The sequence below is a fragment of the Dipodomys ordii genome, unplaced genomic scaffold, assembly GCF_000151885.1.
Source record: "Dipodomys ordii isolate 6190 unplaced genomic scaffold, Dord_2.0 Scaffold1, whole genome shotgun sequence".
NCBI lineage: Eukaryota > Metazoa > Chordata > Mammalia > Rodentia > Heteromyidae > Dipodomys > Dipodomys ordii.
In genome coordinates this window covers 65,841,458-65,861,785 of record NW_012267217.1, presented here as the reverse complement: position 1 = coordinate 65,861,785, position 20,328 = coordinate 65,841,458, and the positions used below count along the sequence as shown (strand labels likewise).

The window sequence follows — 20,328 nt, the reverse complement described above, 5'->3', positions numbered from 1 at the left end:
GGTGTGACGGGATGGATGGATGCAAACACACCTCCTCAGGCTGGGCAAAACTCGCTGAGAGCTGATCCGCGAGCCTGAGCCGCGCGGATCTACCAGCCACTCTTGTGAGGCAAGAGTGACAGCCCGCGCGCAGCTCAGCAATCGAGCCTGCCACACGCGAGGCTCAGGGTTCGAATCCTAGTCCCTCTCCTTGAGCCTGAGAGCCCACTCCTCTGCCTTCCTCGGCGGCATCCACACTCCTGTCACACTAGGACAGGGTACGGTACCCGCTGGCGGCGCCGCACGCCGGGCCTGGGATGACATGGAGCTGGAAGGGCCAGAGCTGGGGGGCTCACTCAGGGTCAGCCGCGCGTAGCTTTTCCTTGCAGGGCTTTCCTGGCCACTGAAGAGACCCAACCAGATCTCTGCCTCACGGTTCCCACCTGCCACCCGATGCGGTGACCCCCGTGTGGGATGGACGCGCTCACATCACCCGCCGCTGAGGCCCACCAGCGCTCCACCCGCCCTGCCTTGGGGTGCGTCCACGAGGGGAGTGTGTTCACCTGATCAGGTGGATTCTGGAGATGTGGCTGCCGCGGCCATGGCTACTTCCCACAGCTGAACATGGAAACGGACCACAGAACTGGCCTCCTGCCCTTTCGTGTGCTTTCCTAACGTCTGACCTCTGCCCTGGCCTCACCCGCTCTTGGTAGGAGTAAGTTTTAGGCTCAGAGCAAGAAGGTCCTGCATGGAGAAAGGACTTTGGGTAGGATGCTGACGGACAGACAGACTCGCGACGGTGCTCTAATCTGGCATTCCCATGCCACAACCTCCTTTCTAACTGTTGTCAAAACTGGGGTCCCGAAAATGTGTGGCCTCCTGGAGCGGGTCCGGGTGGCTGACGGGCGGGGGAGGGGCTCTGCTTCCAGGGCAGAGGCCAGTGATGGGGGAGGGCGGGGAAGAACCCATGGGGCACTGGGGCTGTGGAAGGCGAAGTGAGACAAGAAGTCATTTGGGAAAATATTATATTATAAACACATATAATAATATGTACACACTCATATACATCCCGAGGAGAAGCCTTACAAGGAACTCCATTTCTTTTCGGAAGAAGACTCCACTAGGATAAAGCAGTCCCAATAGTGGGAATGAGCTACAATGAAATAATTTAAGAATGTCATTTATCCTCTAGCTGTGTTTTCTACAGAAAGTCTACGGTAAAGGCTATGTATAGGTGAATGTGGATAGGAGGATTAGGTGCTAATGTAGTCTCCAAAAATAGGCAATGACATATTTTTTCTCTATTCACATTTAAAGTAACTACACAGTGATGCAACGCAGAATTAAAAGCTGGATTGCGGGGGTGGGGGGGTGTTGCGGGATTTGGGAACTGCGGTCAAGGTTTCTAGAATCATGGCTTCCACACCGGGGAATATTTTTGGATACTGGTCAGTTCCACTGAGCTTAATTAAGATCAAAATCATCTCCATGAAACATTTACCCACATATAAATTCTGTGTAAAGTTTATTTCCCCCCATCATCTTTATTATTATTATTTTTAAGTGAAATAAGAGGAAAAACTCTTACAAAATATAAAGGTTGAACATATGAGAGCAAGGAGCTTCTCCAAGAGACCGTGGGACTCGTGTCACATTCCTGCACACCGTGGCACCGGCTCTGGGGCCTCCTCCTGCCCTCTGCCACTGGACCCCGTCCCTTCCTAACACAAGGTATACCACGATTTTGTTTCCTAGTCTGAACACCATGCTGGACGTGGCTGGTCCCGGTTACTCAACTAGGTTACACGGCTAGGCGTGGTGGCCTAGCCGTGCGGGGTCTGCAGAGTCTCAGGAGCCAGGCCGTGCCAGCGCCATCAGCCGCTGCCCACGGGGGTGCCTTGCAGGATACCTGGGTCTAGGGTTCAGAGAATCATCCTGTGTTGCCAGAGGTGTCCTGGCTGTGGTTAGTGGTCTCAAATCTAAGTCACGCCTGAGGAGGAGGAGGAGGAAATCACGGGCTTGTTCCCTCCCTGCTAATCTGTTTCCATGTCTTGGTTGTTTTCTTTCTTTCTTCCTCGGTTTTAATAAGCAAGCTGTACCATCTCACTCCGATGTGTTCCTCTGAAAAGGCTGTACATCACATTAATGGAAGTGTTCACCGCTGGGAAGAGTTTCCATGTACAATGATCTGTAACCCTCTTATCTCAACTAGTTGCACATTATTAGTTCACATCAGTTCAATTTATAAATTAACGGAGGTGCCATTTGTCTGTACAAAAATCAATGCATATTTATGAACTTCTTTTATTCAAATAGATTTTCACACATCTTGTCTAAGGACCTAAGACAGAAGCCTGGGTAACGGGGCCATGCGGCCTGGGGGTGACTGCGACCCCACACAGCCACTTTGGTCTGAGGACAGAAAAAAATTCCTCTTCTGTTTGGGGGTAAAAAAAAAAAGCCTTTTATGCATGTACGTAAGTTTACGAAACCCGCGAGAGGAGCTACTTCTCGGCTGAGATCTGACACTTCCTTTCTGGATTTCCAGGTTATTCTTATTTATTTTTTCCATTTTGTTTTTGCATCAAGGAGACCGCAGTCAAATAATACCCGCAACTGATTTCCTCTCTTTGGACTGAAAAATTAAACAGATACTAAATTATGACAGTGGATTTAGAAAGGAGGGCTCCAAGGGCTTGAAAGAACATGTCTGAGATAATATGATGCTTCTTAGAATATTGCAATCAGATTGGGGCAATCACCAGAGCGTGCCATGTAACTACCTCGTTGGCTAATACGCTTTCTCCTCCTGATGACTAATCATGTTCTATTAAACAGCGGTAATGCTGGAAGAACTCAACTATACAAGTGTAATGAAGCCAGTATTCTCCCCGGACAGATTAGCTACAACTGATTTGACACATACCATCATAGGGGCTTCAGACCTGACAAACTCTGTGCTTGCTTCTGATTTATGCCGTCAAGCTCCTGGAGAAGAGATGAAATCCAAGTGCTCCGTTTGGTAGAGGTGAAATGTATGGATGTGCTTAACTGCCAGAGAGGAGATGTTCACCCCTTCTCCTTGCTCCTCGTCTCCCCTCCCCCACGCGCCAGTCCACTGCCTGCCCTGCTCGGTCTCCAGCACCCAGAGTCCCTTCCTGCGGGGTGCAGGTCGCAGCAGTGTGCTATCAAGGACGGACGCTGTGGTGTCGTCTCCTGCGTTGTCTCAGGAGCTGGGAAAGGATTCGGTCTGCAGGCTCCTGGCCTCCTCCTCTTCACCTCGAGGCCGGTCCAGGATCTGAGATTTTGTGTGGGGTGAGGGGCGGGTGGGAGGTGACCACCAGGAAGAGGGAGGGGGCGCGTGGACTCACGTGCTGGGGCTCCCCAGGGCGGGCGGAGCTTGCTCAGATGATGCTGGGCACCCTCCCGCCGCTGTTGTTCCGGTTGTTGTTCTTTCGGGACAGGTTGGGGGTGGCCATGAGCACGAAGCGCTCGTCCGGGCAGCCGTACTGCAGCAGCACGTCGATGCACTCCTGGCTGGAGGCCTGCCGGGCGTAGGCCAGGGCTGTGTTCCCGTGGGCGTCTCGGGCCATGACGTCTACCCCGTACTGTGGAGAGACAACAGAGGATGTGTCACTGTCACCAGGGTTCCGCGGGCAGCCGGGGCACAGAGCATCGGCTGCAGAGCGCAGGGCTTGGTCCGGCCCTGGGGACAGAGACCTGGGTATGGAAGCCCAGTGAACTCCGGCCATGTCTAGCTAAAGGAAAGAATGCTGTTATCAGCTCAAAGCCCCTCCCCTTCACACCGTGGACAGGCCCAGAAAGACTTTAGGCTCCTTATTTGTTTTGTTTCTGTGGCAGTATTGAGGCTTTGTCCCTCAGCTCTTTTCGCTTAAGGCTAGTGTAGTGCTGTAATAGGAGTCTCACCTCTGCTTCCAGCTTTAGGATGTTACTGGAAGATAAACACCTCAAAGCCTTCCCTGCCTGGGCAGGCTTTGAATTGTGATCTGCAGATCTCAGCCTCAGAAAAGCGAGGAGGACAGGCGCGAGCCCCCGACACCTGCCTCCCGTAGGTTTTTTCCTTAAGGCCAGCACTCTACCATTTGAACCACAGCTCCGTTTTCATATGTTTGCTGAGAAGCTAGTATGACAGACATAAGCCACCAGCGCCTAGCTTGCTATTTGTATTTTGACTTTGTAATGAAAAGAATGAAAAAAAGAATCACTTAAAAAAATCTGAGGCAATTCATTCTCATTGTAGAGAACAAACACAAGGGGAAAAGAATCGCCTATAATCTTAGACGTAACATGGGCTAAAAGCTCAGTGTATATGGATCTTCTTTTTTTGTTTTTCCTGGTGGCGGTGGGATGGAAGCCAGGGCCTGGTCCGTGCATGCGCCTTCCCAGCCCTTTCTAGTGAATGTAAATGTAGATAAAACTAAACAAATAATTTGTCCTTTAAAAAGAAAAATGAACGCTGGCTTGTGATCATCTTGATAGAAAACGACTGCGAAGCACAGCTCACCCCCCACTTCAAGGGTTTCCATTTTCACAAACAGTTCAGTTGCTGTTTTCAACGGCTGCGCGCTGGGTGCAGACGGCCAGCAGAAGCCTCGCCGTGAAGGAGTCTCTCACCCACCCCACGCCTTTCTCAGGATTTCTGCCCATCAGGGTCAGAAGGGGGGACGCCAGCTCGAGGTCGCTCGTCTGTGCGCCCCCTCCACAGTGCCACCTCGCGTAGAGCGGTCCCTGGGGGCCACTGCGGTGCAATCCGCTCCAGGCTGACCTGTGCTTTCCGCCTGCTGTGTTCAGGTCCCATCCTGGAAGCTCAGCTGTGACACTGTCCCAGCCAGTGCAGCTTGTGTCTGCGCAGGGCGCGTGCCAGGGAAGTTACCCTGAGGGGCCGCAGCGCGAAGGCGCCGTCTGGGAGGCCTCAGACCAGCTCGCAGTCCTTCATGGCAGGGGAGATGCGTGTCTCCGCTGGTTTGTGACTGTATGCCCCCCACACTAAATGCACTTGTTACTTGATTACTGGGGAGGAAAACGCTGGCTATCTGAGCGCTTTTGGCTTAGTGCCTGATAGAGCCAGGTACCACTGGCTCACACCTGTAGTCCCAGCTACTTTGGAGGCTGAGATCTGAGGCTGAAGGTTCGGAGCCAGCACCAGGCTTCCTTTCGAGGTCACAGGGTGAAAGAAGATTGGGGAGACTTCTCTCCAATTCACCACCAAAAGAAGTTAGAAGTGGAGCTGTGGCTCGAGTGGTACAGAGCAGTCTTGAGTGAAAACTTAAGAGGTATCGGCACCCATGCGCTGAGTTCCAGAACTACTACTAGCAGAAAAAAGACCAACAGCCTGTAGACATTGTGTGGACACGCGAGTCGCATGTAGCCGTGTTAGAGTGAGTTGGATTCCTGCCTTTGGGTAGGGGCAGGCTGGCCTTCCTCTGGGCAGCATCCTCACCCCTGATGAGCACAGCTTCCCTCCCCACCCAGGGACCCCCAGGCTGTCCTGGGGAGATGCGAGCAGCGGCTGGGGCCTGTGGGTGTCTGGAGGCGGCTGTGGTCGCACAGGCCGAGCCTCTGACATCATCCCTTCATGCCCCTGCTCTGTCCCGGGCCTCCGCGGGCATGGGGGGGGCACCCGCCACCTACCCAGATCAGCAGCTGTGCCAGGACCACGTTGCCCTTGCGGCAGGCCAGGTGCAGGGCGGTGCGGCCGTCTCCCTCGCCGCAGGTCTCGTTCACCTCCTCCCGGGAGCCGTGGGCCAGCAGCAGGATGACCGACCTCAGGTCCTCGTCGGCGGTGGCCCGCAGCAGGTGCTGGCCCAGGGACAGCTCGGTGCAGGGCAGCGGGGCCAGGAAGAGCTTCTGCTCGTACTTGGCCCGGATCCAGCGCTCCTTCTCTTCCCTGCAAGAGGCACAAGTGGGTGGAGACTGCGTTTGGGACGTCCCGCTGGGAAGTCATCGCCAGGGGAGCAAAGAAACAGGGCCCAAGGTGCCTTTCGGGAAGGTTCTAGAAGGGGTACCTGCCTAACCTCTAACATCGACCACTGCAGAATTTACCAGAAATGCAGACTCTCCAGCTCCCCCCCAGGCTCCAGAGCTTTCAGAAGGAGGAGGATTCTGCCCGGATACCGCTTGATTTCCTTCCCTAGTAGTGCAGAAGCTGTGGCTGGAAGGAAGGCACGGGAGCCCACGGGCCTGGGGGCCGTGTTTCTCAAAATCTGAGTTCTGGGGCTGCACGAGGCCAGGATGGATCCCACAGGCCAGGTGCTCTGTGGGACAGGGTGCAGGTCATGGGGCCAGCAGAGGGCTCCCTCTGCTCTGCGTGGGCTCTCAGATCTTCCACGCCCTGGGCAGGAACGTGGGAGGTTCCCCGTGTCTGCCAACACACCAGTGGAAGGAACTGGCAGCCCATCTACCCAGGAAGGGCGGCCCCCAACGGAGGCCAGGGAAGAAACACAGCCAGGCACGATCTTGGGAAAGGCTTTTTCAAAAGGGGAAGGTGAAGAACTTCAATGATAGAGACCAGCTGGGCTTCCGCGCAGAGTGCTCAGGACGCTGCCTCGGATGGCCAGCCCAGGCTCCAGCTGCAGCTGGCCCTTCCTGGAGGCAGGGGTGGGGGTGGGGGGAGGCTGGAGAGGGAGGGAAGGCTGGAGGGGGAGCCCGGCGGGAGAAAGAAAATTCCACAGCAAAGTGTGTTTATACTGACGTCAAGCAGGTGAGCTGCTCTGATGCTTGGGGAACGAATGATGGATTTGGGGTTAGGTTTCTTAAAAAAAAAAAAAAAAGAGCAGAAGGCCCTGCAAACACTGCAAACAGGACTGCATGATTGCCAGGGAAAGAAAAGGCGGTGGGAGCCAAGGCAACAACACTTAAAAAGGAGGGGGGGTTGCTAGTAGCCCTTGGAAACGTGGTGTGTGGCCCTGGCTGTGTGCTCCTCTGGGCACAGCCTTTTGGGTGTGGGTGATGAGGAAAGTTCTAGGTACTTGAGGAGACTGTAACTGCTAACAGCTGGCAAGAGCTGATTCGCAATTGCCTCTCCTACAGTCCAGAATCCTCTCCAGGCAATCATCAGGATACACAGCTCCCGGCTACGCAGAGAGATCACTCGGGCCCTCGCCAGAGTCTGGAAAGAAAACTCATTACCCATGACATTTCTGCTTCCTTGTTTGCACCTTTTCCTGTGTTTACATTGTGCACAGTGATCTAGTGTCGGGGAGCCCTAATCTGTTTTTAAATACTTAGGCAAACAGACTCTTCCAGGAGTAAATCTGGATTAGTTTTGCTTCACTTCCTGATACATGTGAGCGACCCCCGAGTGACCCACGCCTCTTTTCATTCAGAGGTTTTCAGGACAAACACGTGGCTACAGCTGAGGACCCAGGGGTGCCTGCCCTCCCTTCTCTCTCTCTCTCTCACACACACACACACACTCCCCTACCTGGGCACCAGAGCCCCTCCATACAGGGCAGCACCTCCCCCCTTGCCTCTGATACTATCTGAAAAACCTTGTTTATAATGTCAACCACTGTTGATGCGTGTCATAAATCACAAAAGGTGCAAAATATCATTTAAATGAAAAGGGATAATGGCGTACAAGACGTCCAGATTTGCAAGTTCCAATTTGCTAACTCTCATTTTTTGGTCGGCATTAAAATCAGGCTGTCATATTCTGCTCCACTTGGTTTTAATAGCCATTGCCCAATCACCCAGTGATAAACCGGAGAACCGAGCCTGGAAACTCTAGTCCTGCCTGAAATTACTAAAATTTCTTTTTAATATTCAAATGCCCTCACTAAAGACTGAGCACGAGCCCCCACTCTGAACCCCTGACCACGGCAGCCCTGTGTTCCCTGGAGCCGGGTGTGACTCTGGTCCCTGAGTGTGGCCACCCCACACTGAGCTCTTACGGACCCACTGGGACCCATGTGTGGTAAAATACACTGGTTTTGCTCCGAAGGAATCAGTGTCCCTAGAATCAGAGTAAACATGGACTGGGCTGTGTAGGGATGGAAATGTATGCTATTTTAGGGTGACCTGCCCCGGAGAAGGGGCCGATATTATGCACCTGGCAGTAGGAAGAGTATCGAGGAGAAGGTCTTAAAAGGGAAGGGCTCCAGGCTCTGGCTTCCTAAACTCTCATCTATTCCCAATGGCTTAAAACTCTCCTCAGATGCAGAAAATGGCTAGACATGATCAGCAGCTAGAGATACTTCAAGAACACACAGCGAGTTCCAAGTCCCACGTCCACGTGGGTCCCACCCCCACCCCATACACAGCCTGAAGGAGGCCCACACTGTGTGTTGGGCCTGTGGCTTTTAGCATCAGAGAGAATCGCAGCTCTTTATTCATGTCTTTTAAAGAACAGCAGCTTGCAAGCACTGTTCTTGGCAATGGAAACCTGATTGGTATGAAAATGGCCCAGATGAGGGCAGTGCGGTTTTGTGGGTGCTAATGCCTGGGCCTGGGCACGCTCACGTACGTCCTCGGGTCAGAACCTGCCTCCTGTGGCCTCGGGGAGGAGGGTTTCGCAGAGGCTGGGCTGGGCGGATGCCTCTCATCACAGACCTCGGGGTTTCAGTGTCTGCCTTTTTCTTTTTTTTTTGGCGGGGGGAGGTTGCCAATGGTGGGACTTGGGCTCAGGGTGCTGTTGCTAAGCTTTGTTGCTCTAAACTAGCGCTTTACCTCTTGAGCCTCAGCTCCACTTCCAGCTTTTTTTGGCACTTAACTGGACATAAGAGTCTCACAGACTCTCTTCCCTGGGGCTGACTTTGAATCGTGATCCTCTGATCTCAGCCTCCTGAGTAGTTAGGATGACAGGCGTGAGCCCCCAGCACCGGGCTGGTGTCTGCCTTTTTCTCCTTCGCTGTGGATACCTTGGCCTTTCCTCTGACGCCTTGTATCCCAGTCCTGGGAAGTGCGGCTGGGGATGTTTAAGGATCGTAGCACTGTGTGGATCACATGCCAGCTGCATCTCCTCTTCCTTCAGTGTCCCTGCCAGGTCCAGGGCATTCACCAGAGGCGCAGCGTCTGTGCTGGAGGTGCTGGTGGGCAGGTGAGGCGCCTGAAGTTTCTAGACTTGCTGCCTAGACATGCAGGGACCCCATGACTCAATGTGCTCAGCACGGGGAGGGGAGCTGACAGGGCCCCAGCGAGCCCTTTGGTGTCTTCAGATGTGTGCTGACTTTGGGGAGTCTTCAGGGACACAGCTGAGGTTAAATGAGGCTGGGGGTTGGGGGGAGAGGGCAGGAGGGAGGGGTGTGGGTCACTAATGCGCCGGGGCAGGCAACAATGTAAGGGTAAGAGATTCCAGAATCCTGTCTCTCCCTAAAAAAAAAAGACCTTCATCTTGGACTTCCAGCCTCCAGAACCATGAGATAAGTTTTCTTTTTTTGTGTGCCAGTACTGGGGCTTGAACTCAGGGACTGGGCACTGTCTCTTAAGATTTTGCTCAAGTCTAGTGCTCTACCGCTTGGACCATGGCCTTACTTTTTGGTTTTAGTTGGAGATTAGCATCTCATGGACTTTTCTGCTTGAGCTGGCTTTGAACCATGATCCTCAAAGCTCAGCTTCCGGAGTAGCTAGGATGACAGGTGTGAGCCAACAGTGCCTGGCTCCTGAAATCCTTCTTACTCAAGGCCGGCACTCTACCAGTTGAGCCACAGCTCCATTTCCAGAGTTTTGCTGTCTTGTTAGAGATAAGAGTTTCTTGGGCTTTCCTGAGCAGGCAGGTTTGGGACCTGGATCTCGTATTTCAGCCTTCGGAGAAGCTGGTTGGTATGAATCAGCGCCAGTGGCTTTACTGAGGCCCACAGCCTGGCATTCTGTGATGCCAGTGGAGTCAGTGCTCTCTCACGCTCTCGAGGTTTCCACACAGTGAACGAGTGAAAGAAACCTTCTGACCTGGGTTCCTGGCCATGGGAAACCCCAGTATCAGGGGACAGATTCTAAGAGGTGGTTCCCATGTCCTGGTGTGGCGGTGGTGGTTCCCGTGTCCTGGTGGTGTGGTGGTGGTTTGGATGTCCTGGTGGTGTGGTGGTGGTTCCGGTGTCCTGATGTTAATGGTGGTGGTTCTGGTGTCCTGGTATTGCTTCTGGGATTCCGGTGCATCTTGGTTACGCCCTTCCTTCTCCCCAAGGAAGGCCAGTTCAAGAGCGGCTGAGCTGCAGTAGATCACCTCTCCTCATTCCAATGCCCAGGAGGGCCACTGCTCACAGCCTCTGTTAGCTAATGAGCTAAAAAATGAATTATTGGCCTGGCTGCCGCCGGCAGGGAGGAGGGGCTCATCTGGTCTCGTGCTGACACACCTTTAAATAAATCAAGGGCGGGAGCGTGAGGGACAGGGGCAGCAGACCCTGACCCCCAGCTCCCCAAATGAAAAGACCTTCAGAAGTGCCATGGACATGCTTTCTTCTCTTCTTCACCATGATGGAGGCTCTTTGTCATGGCCGTGAGCTGCGCTGTGCGTGCACCATGGCTTGGTTGGGTACCAAGCACGGCACCCAGGGGCAGAGTCAGAGGCCCTTTGGGGAGCTGTGTGGTCTGCGTGACTTGGCTGTCCATCCTCTGGGGGGTTTTGTACCCCTGACCCTGAGGAGTGATGGCCTATCAGGCCCCCATGTGCCCATCCCAAAGATGATCCCTCGAACACGTCCTAGCTGAGGCTTGTAGACTTGGTGCCCACTGAACATGCCCGGCTGCTGGCACCGGCCAAACTGTAACACCTCTGAGGGAAGGGTGGACAGGAAGTGGCCTCCTAACTCATTGCTGAAAACACCGGATCTCGTGAAGCTCATGTCTGCCCACAAGCGTGCCACCCACCCACCCACGCGCGTGGCTTGTGGCCATATTTGGGGAAATGATGGCAAAAATAAAAAGGCTTCAGTAAAAAAGAGGGGTCAATCTTTCAAAAGAGGGGAAGAGGGTGGAGAGTTGACCGGTGTAATGTCTTCACTCTGGAATGAGGGTGACAGGAAATGTGCTCCCACCCAGGCCTGGAGAAACTGGGGTTGTGAAGAAGCCATGTTCCTCATGTGGTCCTGGCTTTTTTTTTTTTTTTTTTTAAGTTCTGGGTTTGGAACACAGGGTCTTACGCATGCTAAGCATATGTTCTACCTCTGAGCTACCCCTCAACCCCTGGTCTGGCCTTAAAGACGTGTTGGATGGCTGGGGGAGCAGCTGAAGTAGTAGCGTGCTTGTCTAGCAAGTTCAGTCCCTGATGCTACCAAAACGAACAAAACAGCAAACACACAGAAAGGCGGAAGGCCTGATAAAGGTGGCTGGGAGCCCAGATGGGCAAAAGGGCTCTCCCATTGGGATACGAGGGACACAGAATTATCTTCAGCCACTCCGGTGAGCAGACCAAGGGCCAGATGAAGGGCTAGAGGGCTTTCTGACTAGTGTGTGGGAAGAGCTGACCCTGGCCCAGGACATGCTGAGGCCATGATGCCAGTGCCACTCCCAGCCGGCCCAGTGCCCATGCCCAGGAGCAGAGATCGGGCTGTACAGATGCAGGACAGCTGATTCTGTGGTCCCAAGGTCGAGGGTAGAGTCCAGCAGAGAGCAGGAGTGAAACTGTGAACACATGTCCAGGCTGTGGGGTTGATGGTTGTGTGGAGGCTGCGCGGGTTCCATGGGGAGGCCCAGGGGTTTGGTCCTTGCATGAGATCTCCTGTGCCTGGCACTGGGGACCTGGTAGGAGCACTCCCCGCAGGCGGTCACGTGGTAACATTGAGACGTTGACATGAACTGATAAACCATCGGAGACTGAGCTGTCCTCGAGGGAGTGAGAGGTGCCTCGGGAAGGCCTGTGTGGTCTTGGAGCTTCTGGCTGCCCACGGGATATATGCCTTCTCATTCCAGTGCCTGGCAAACTCCTGCAGGGGAGTCTTCCTGCCTGAGTTCATCACGATACTGCCCTCGACACTTGGAGTTGTTGAGCTCCGAATGCCTCTGTCCTCGCAATTTGCAAAATTTACTTCTTTACATACATCTCATGTGTTTCAAATGCTCAATGAGCACACGTGGCTGGTGGTTGTCACTCTGGGCAGGGGAGATCTAGAACACCCCCTCACAGAACACCACACCAGATCAAGAACCCCCACAGTCCCAGATCATTGCCATCCCCAGAGATGCTGAGCATGGCTGCCGTCACAGAGATGATGCACTGATATGGATAAGTGGTCCATTTTCCCCTCCTAATTTTCTTCCTAACCAAATTTATAGAATAATTAAGGAGCTGACCACTGGTGGCTCATGCCTGTAATCCTACTCAGGAGACTGAGATTTGAGAATCGTGGTTCAAAGCCAGCCCGGGTAGGTAAATCTGTGAGACTTTTTATCTCCAATAAACCACCAGAAAAGCGGAAGTGGTGCTCAAGTGGTAGAGAGCTAGCCTTGAACTGAAGAGCTCAGGGACAGCGCTGAGGCTGAATTCAAGCCCCAGGACTGGAATGTATATAGATAGATAGATAGAGGTTGGCTGAGGTGCAGGCACCCCTCAGTCCGAGTGGGAGCTGCTGTCTGTGGCCAGCGATGACTTTTGAGGTGGTGTGAAGAGCCACCCCTTGGCAGTTCGGTGCTCAGCCTTCTAACATGCCCCCTTTCAGATTATTTCTCTATAGGAGGAGGAACATCAAGGGCCATTCCTGAAAGTCTGTTCCCTGTGGAGTCTAACTAATGCTTATTTTTATTTGAATCCTTTCCCTCAATGGTAAAAGGCCAAGGAGTAATGGGGTGTATGCCTATGACTTACTGTATAGCTCTTCCAGATACTCCTCCTCCCCACCGCCCCTGGTTCTCCCCTCTCCCCCCTCACCCCCCACAGTCCTGCCAAAGAAAAACAGGCAGGAGAGGATTTTCTAGTGTTTCATAGGAGGCCCTGAAGCCAAGCGTAGGGGACTTGAGCCATGCCTTCGGGCAAGAAGGCTGCACCAGAGCGCTGTGCACAGTCCCGAACCGGGGACAGACCAGGAAAGGAGAGACCCAGGAAGGAGAGAAAAGAAAGGGCTAGCAGCAAGGAATTTCCAAAGTGCTTCCTGCCTCCAGCCAAACAGGAACTGAGAGAGGAGGCATGGAAGAGGGGGCTGGAACAATATGCAGAGAGGAGCCCCCCACCCCCGGGGGAAGCAGGGGGCCCTGTGCGGGCTGGCGGAGCGCCCCCTCCCACGCATGCCTTCTCTCCCAGCTGCGTTGCTAGGGGTCAGGCTGCAGCCCCGAGGACAGCCAACAAAGACCGATGGATATTTATTCCTTAATTACGGAAAGCTTTTAAGAAACTGGCCACTGTAAATCCCCCCATGCAGAAAGCAAGAGGTAACAGACAAGGATTTATGCTCACGGGGCAAAGACAAAATAAATATCCCGCCTGACTTCTGATCAATATTTTTTTTTTTTTTTGCCAACCTGCAGGGTGTTTTATGAGCACAGAGGAACGGAACAGGATCATTATTAATTAAATAAAGTCAACTGTATTGGGCTTATTATGTCTTTGAGTCACAGTTAGCTGGGCTGGGCTGCAGGTATGGGGTCAGTACATCTGCACACAGGTGTGAGGTGTGGACACATAGCTGTAGGCAGCTGGGCGCTCAGGTGTCCCGCCTACCTGCCCATCTGGGAGGCCAGCTGCTGGGCTGCACAGGGTCTGGCTGAATCATGCCAGCCCTCTGCCTGGCCCAGGGCACGTGTGTAACCCTCAGACTTGGACAAGACACCATCTGAGGCCCCAAGAGGCCTGGAGGCTGTGGTCTTGGAGGACAGAGCTCTGAGGGTTTGGTCTAGAGCGCTGGAGCCCAGGGCTTGTCTTCAGCTCGGGCTGCTGTGACTTGCAGTGTGTGCGTGGACGTGAGAGCGCAGCGCAGACAGCCCGGTTCCCCCAGAGCAGACCACAGGGCAGGGAGAGGGCAACGGTGCCCGAGGGCCCCCCGTGCTCGATCCTTCCCCTGTTCTGCTCAGGAAGGGATGGTGTGGGGGGCGGCGGCTGGGGGCTGGCCAGGCCCCCGTGATAAAACTGTTGTCCTTAACAGAAAAGACACAACAGGAGTCCGCTCCGCCCCTGTGCAATGTGGCACAGCCATCTGCAAGGCGGCACTGCACGGGCAATGATGGCGCCTGGATCCCGGACTTGGCCGCACTCAGAAGTGGGAGGGGCCCTGGGCTGCAGGGAGGGCCTGGGCCTGTGATGATGGCCACCGGGCCTAAGCCTTTGGCGCCGCCACCCTCATCTGACACAAGGGGAAAACCCGAGTGTAGCCGCTCGTGCCTGAGCAGGGCAGCAGGCGATTCCACTTCCCCGGCGTGCGTGGGGAACCATGCCAGGACTCTAGCGCTCTTCCTGGGGCGGCCTTGGCTGTGCCAGTCCTGCGGGCCTGGGGCTCTGGATGAAGGCCCCGATTTCCCTCATGGAGACAGAGCACCTGCCTTCCATGATGTCCACTGCTGGCAGGGCCTGTCTGGGTTTGGTGAGACCGGAACTGACGGAGGTGGGGTGACAGCGTCCACCAGCGTGGCTCTATTCCAGTCGGTCACTTGAGTCACCCAAGCACTGGGGCTTCGGATGCCGTGATGCTCTCCTCCGCACCCCCCCCCATCTGAGGACAGATAGGCACCTGGGAAGGTGGGTGTGAGGGGGACAGTGCCTCTGACACTGGCTTAGTGGGGTGTGGTCCCAGGAGGTTGCAAGAATGAGGCCCTGGCCCATCAGGAGCTCAGCTTGGGAAGCTGCAGCTCCATGTGGTGAAGCGGCTCCCGGAGGTGGAGGCCGAGGTGGGTGAGGGCCGGAGGTGGAGGCTGAGGGGGGGTGAAGGCCGGAGGTGGGGAGGCCAAGGGGGGTGAGGGCCGGAGGTGGAGGCCGAGGGGGAGTGAGGGCCGGAGGTGGAGGCCGAGGGGGGTGAGGGCCGGAGGTGGAGGCCGAGGGGGGTGAGGGCCTCACTGAGGCTGTGGCACTTCCTCTCCTGGTCCTGCGCACACAGCCGGCTCCTGGCGCGGCAGATGACGGGCACTAGGCGGGCACTTGTGGAGCGTGCAGAGCAGCTGCAGTACTGGGACTGGGGTGCTTCCCACAGCTCCCCACGTCTCAGGGTTAGGGCAAGGATGAGGGCAGGCATATGAGGAGAGAAAAAGAACCAAGGCTGGGCCCAGAGGAGGCGAGACCAGGAGTGACAGGCGGGCTCAGGCCAGGCGGCTGGGGACAGCAGCGGGATGCCCAGCACACAGACCCCTGAGGGGGGTGCAGGGCCTGCGCTCGGGCCCTGCTGGTGGAGGGTGCGTGGCTCAGGGCAGCATAGAATCTGGTACCTGGGGTGATAGACCAGTGACCTTTGTGGGTGCAGTTTCTTCTTTCTTCTGGAAGGCGATGGAGAGTTTAAGGCTGAGAGTGGGCAGGGAGAGGCCCTGGCCGCAGCTCGGTCTGAGACAAACAGGACAGAACTGGTGGCAGTGAGCAGGGCCCGGCCCAGGGGCCCCAGGAGGCCGATACCCGGGACTGACCATGGAAAGGAAGTCGCTTACCAGTCTAACTCCTAAGCAAATGACCTTCAGAGAAATGTATCCTGATTCAGGAAGGGCAGAGGGTCCAGCCTGTCCCAGAGGCAGCCTCCATACTTTTGCTTTATAATTTGCTGCCTCCTATGTCTTAATTTACTCCAAACACAAACAAACAGGGCTTTGTGAGGACACAACTCTCGCTACCCCAACCGTAGTGCTAGTGACGCACTCCACGCCTTGGTCCTTCCTGCCATTTTTGACTTGCATCTTACCACATCTGTTGTTGTTGTTGTTTTTTGGTCAGTTGGGTTTGAACTCTGGGCCTGGGTGCTGTCCCTCAGCACTTCAGCTCAAGGCGAGCGCTAAACCACTTGAGCCACAGTGCTACTTCCAGTTTCCTGGTGGTTTACTGGAGCTAAGAGTCTCATGGACTTTCCTGCCTGGGCTGGCTTTGAACCGTGATCCTTAGATCTCAGCCTCCTGAGTAGCTAGGATTATAGATGTGAGCCACTGGCACCCAGCTTTAGACATCTTTACTAATTAGTCCACAGCTAGTCTGGTAAGTCTGTGAATTCATTTGTTGACTCTGTGTGTGTGTGTGTGTGTGTGTGTGTGTGTGCGCACGCGCACACCCATGTACAGGAATTACCAGGAAGCTTCGCCAGCCACATACATTAGGTTTCTATGCTTCACCACCGAAAACATGCAGAGAGCCATTTTGAAGGCATAAACCCCAATAAGTCTGTGCCAGGAGAAAGTGGGCAGGCGCAGTGGAAGCCGCGGTCCTGGATGGGGGTAATGTGGTGTGAACCGCAGCCGCCCCTCCCCCGTGTGCCCCGCCGCCCCGGCGTGGAGTCCCGTCTCAGGGAATTGAGTTCACCCTCAATGGCTGGTGTGATCGGTTTTGGAACATATCACACCATAAACAGACAAGGGAAGAGAAATGGCCCTTCCCCCCGCCTGGGACACCGCTGGCCCTCCCTGGGCTCGCACCACTGCCCTTTAAACACTGGGGAAGGGGATGGGGAAGGCAGGGACCGGAGGGGAGAGCTGGGCGGGCGGCACTGCTACGGCTCTCCTGGGTGCTGGCACAGGAGAGGGCGCAGCCCGGAATGACAACACATTTGGAAAAGCCACAGAAAGTTCTGGCAACAACTGCCAACTGGCTTTAAGAACTTTAATCCTAGGTGGTAGTGTAGTGATGATGATGATGATGTGTGTGTATTTGTGTGTCAGTCCTGAGGCTTAAACTCAGGACTTTGGTGCTGTCCCCGAGTTCTTGTGTTCAAGGATAGTGCTCTACCATATGAACCACAGCTTCACTTCTGGCTTTTATTGGTGTTTAACAAGGTAAGAGTTGTGCTGACTTTCCTGCACAGGCTGGCTTTGAGCCAAGATCCTCAGATCTCAGCCCCCTGACTAGCAAGGATTACAGGCATGAGCAGTAGTAATATATTTTTCCCCCGGGGCAGTTGTGGAGGTTGAACTCAGGTCCTGGCGCCGTCCCCGAGCCTCTTTGTGCTTAAGGCTAGCCTTCTATCATTTGAGCTACAATGCCATTTTTGGTTTTTGAGTGGTTAATTGGAAATAAGAATCTCACAGGGACTTTTCTGCCCAGGCTGGTTTCACACCAATGTCCTCAGATCTCAGCCTCCTGAGTAGCTAGGATTATAGGTATGAGCTACTGGCACGTGGCCTTAGCAGTAATTTTTAAAGATATAAAGACTGTTGATTTTGAGAAAGAAAGAACCTTCTTCAGGTGGTTTTCCTTTGAGCGTAAAAGTCACAGCCACCAATGATAGAATAAGGAGAGAGATTGAAAGACCAAAGGCATTCAAGAATATGCAAGGGAAAGACAATGACAATTTGCATTTTCCCTTTTTCCAAAAGTCTGAGGATGCTAATGGGATTAGTGGTCTGGGGCCTGCAGTGGAGGGGTGGGGTGGGGGGTCTGAATGACATGCTCTTTGGTGGGGTGTGGGTGAGGGGACCTGGGAGCAGCCATCCCACTGGCTGGGATGGATGCCATCAAAGAGCTGACGCCTTTCCAGAGGAGACCCAACAAATCAATCAGAGCTGCCTTCCGTTCTCAACTGATCTTAAAAACACTGGGCTCAAAGACACACAATTCACTAGGCAATTCTTCTCAAGTGTGACTGGGTAGTGGCAAAGCTAAGTATCAGAGCGATTCCTCACGAGGATATGAATTAATTCTCTGGAGTATGGGACAGGTTATTATTTAACAAGCAAAGTGAAATTCTTTCAGTGACATCATCAAGCCTCTAAACAAATGGGACCAGGAGGCAGAAGTTGGTCAGATGTTTTATTTTTCCACATTGACCCAGGGTCTAATTTACCCAGTGTCACTGGCTTTGATTCGGTGAAATTAACTGTCTATGGAGCTTTCTGGTAGAAAGGTTGCTGCAGCGAGGCCTGTGGGCGTCCTGGCCCAGACCTAGTGTGCAGCCTGCTCAGGTCAGACCAACTGAGGCTTAATCCTTTTTCTTTTCTTCTTTTTTTTTGGGGGGGGGAGAGGCGGGGGAGGTTGCCAGTCCTGGGGCTTGAACTCAGGACCTGGGAACTGTCCCTGAGCTTCTTTTGCTCAAGGCTAAAGGTCTACCACTTGAGCCAGAGCTCCACTTCGTGCTTTTTTTGTGTGATGAGCTATAAAAGTCTCATGGACTTTGCTACGTGGGCTGGCTTAGAACCTTGATCCTCAGATCTCAGCCTCCTGAGTAGTTAGGATTACAGGCTTGAGCCACTGGGCTTAATCCTCTTGTCATTAGTGTGAATCCTCGTAATTACTGAAGGGCCCCAGGAATTCCTGAGCTGGGCCAGTATAGTCTGGTGGGGCCCTGGTATTAGCTGGTGGCAAAGCTAGAGCCAGTCCACCAAAAAATGCAAAGCACAGACCCCATGGTGTAGTTCCCCTAAGTATATCTTCAGTCCAGCCAGCCTTCTCTCTCTACACCAGAGACCCTGCCCACAGGGCCACGTGCCGGTGCACAGCAGCTTTAGGGTGCTCTGCCTTGCTCCTAGGTCCTGGCTCTTTCCTCGCTGTCCTTGAGCACCAAGATGCTTGAAAGCTTTTAAAAGAGCCTTCTAGAAAACGAAAAGATTTCATGGGGACAATCACTATATCCTTTTTTTTTTGGTCAGTCATGGGCCTGAACTCTGGGTCTGGGCACTGTCCCTCAGCTCGTCAGCTCAAGACTAGCACTCTACCACTTGAGCTACAGCGCCACTTCTGGCTTTTTCTGCATATGTGGTGCTGAGGAATCCAACCCAGGGCCTCATGCATGCAAGGCGAGCAATCTACCACTGAGCCACCTTCCCAGCCCCAAGTCTACCTTTTCTAACACACTAGTCTTACCAGGGAGTATCCTGAAGGACTATAAGACCATGAGAGGCAAGCACTCTACCACTGAGCCACCTTCCCAACCCTATATACTCTTTTAATATAAAAAAAAATCCAGAAGATAGCATGGCACATCTTCAAGTGATTAAAAAGAGAACTGTCATGTGACCCAGCAAGGGTGGTGCTGGGACCAGCCAGACAACTTGGGTTGTGCGTTCACACCAGAATTCACAAGAGCAGAGACGTGGACACCATCCTGTGTCCACTCACAGACGCCGGGGCAGAGGCAACGGAGCGGACACACGTCACAGACGTGCAGCGGGACATGGTCCACCATGGTTACAAAGGCAGATGAGCCTCACACAGATTCACAGAAACAGAATGCTAGCTGTGGGGGCGGCCGGGGACAGGGAAGGGAGGAGGGCGCACGGTGGGAAGACCATGCCCGGTGATTCACCTGTACTGCGAGGGAAGTGTTCAGAGAGCTCGCGTGTCCTGACACGTTGTGGCGAGCAGCCATCTTGTTTGTGCTTTTCCAGTTCAGCCCGAGCTCACTTGTATGTGCGTGTCTGGGTGTTTGGTCCCTTGTGACCTTTTCACGTGACTGTTCCCACATCCGCCACTAAGGATGACCCCAGGCATCCTGACCCCAGCGCCTCCCGCACAAGGGCCGCCTTTGCAAGCATGCTCACCCCCTCATGCCGGCCCACTCCATCCCCAAGTCCTGGGAAACCACACCCAGATCGCTATTTCTACCATTTCATTTCATTCTATCTGAGGTGGGGGGGTCTTGCTATGTTGCCCGGGCTGGTCTTGAACTCCTGGGCTCAAAGGATCCTCCTATGTTGGCTTCCTGAGTGGCTAGAAAAACAGACACAAACCATCATACCTTACCTTTCACCTCTAGAGTTCTGCTACACACACACACACACACACACACACACGCGCGCGCGCGCGCGCGCGCGCACACACACACACAGAATCGTATATAACCTTTTGAAAATTTTCTGTCAACGATTCCATGAAAATTCAACCAAAGTTGCTATATTAATCGGTTTACTCCTTGTCATTGCTGAGTAGTATTCTACCGTACAGCCACGCTCTAGCTTGTTGAACAAGACATCCACTGAAAGGCATCTGTGTCTTTCCAGTTTTGACTGCTATGATAAAGTTGCTATTAATGTTTATACACATTTTTTTGTGTGTAAAGTTTTTATTTCTCTAGAATAAGTACCAAGAGTTCAGTTACTAAGTCATATGGGGATTTCACATGCAGTTTTACATAAACCTGTCAAACTATTTCCCAGAATAGAAGTGGCTTTTTCCTTTTTTTAAAAAAAGCTGGGGCTGGGAAGGTGGCTCAGTGGTAGAGTGCTTGCCTTGCATGCATGAGGCCCTGGGTTTGATTCTTTAGCACCACATAAGCAGAAAAAGCCGGAAGTGGTGCTGTGGCTCAAGTGGTAGAGCGCTAGCCTTGAGCTGAAGAGCTGAGGGACTGCGCCCCA

At 53.7% G+C, this 20,328-nt stretch overlaps 1 protein-coding gene across 1 annotated transcript in view; it reads right to left on the bottom strand.

The window, feature by feature from the left end:
• Window positions 1–987: 987 nt before the first annotated feature.
• The window catches only part of Agap1 (ArfGAP with GTPase domain, ankyrin repeat and PH domain 1), a 345,764-nt gene continuing 326,423 nt past the window's right edge, over window positions 988–20,328 (bottom strand). The window contains exons 18-19 of the mRNA XM_013023308.1: window positions 5,632–5,887; window positions 988–3,587 (exon numbers count right to left, since the gene is read on the bottom strand). Coding sequence (XP_012878762.1) covers window positions 3,384–3,587; window positions 5,632–5,887 — 460 coding nt within the window. The 3' untranslated portion in view covers window positions 988–3,383. The remainder of the gene's footprint in view (window positions 3,588–5,631; window positions 5,888–20,328) is intronic.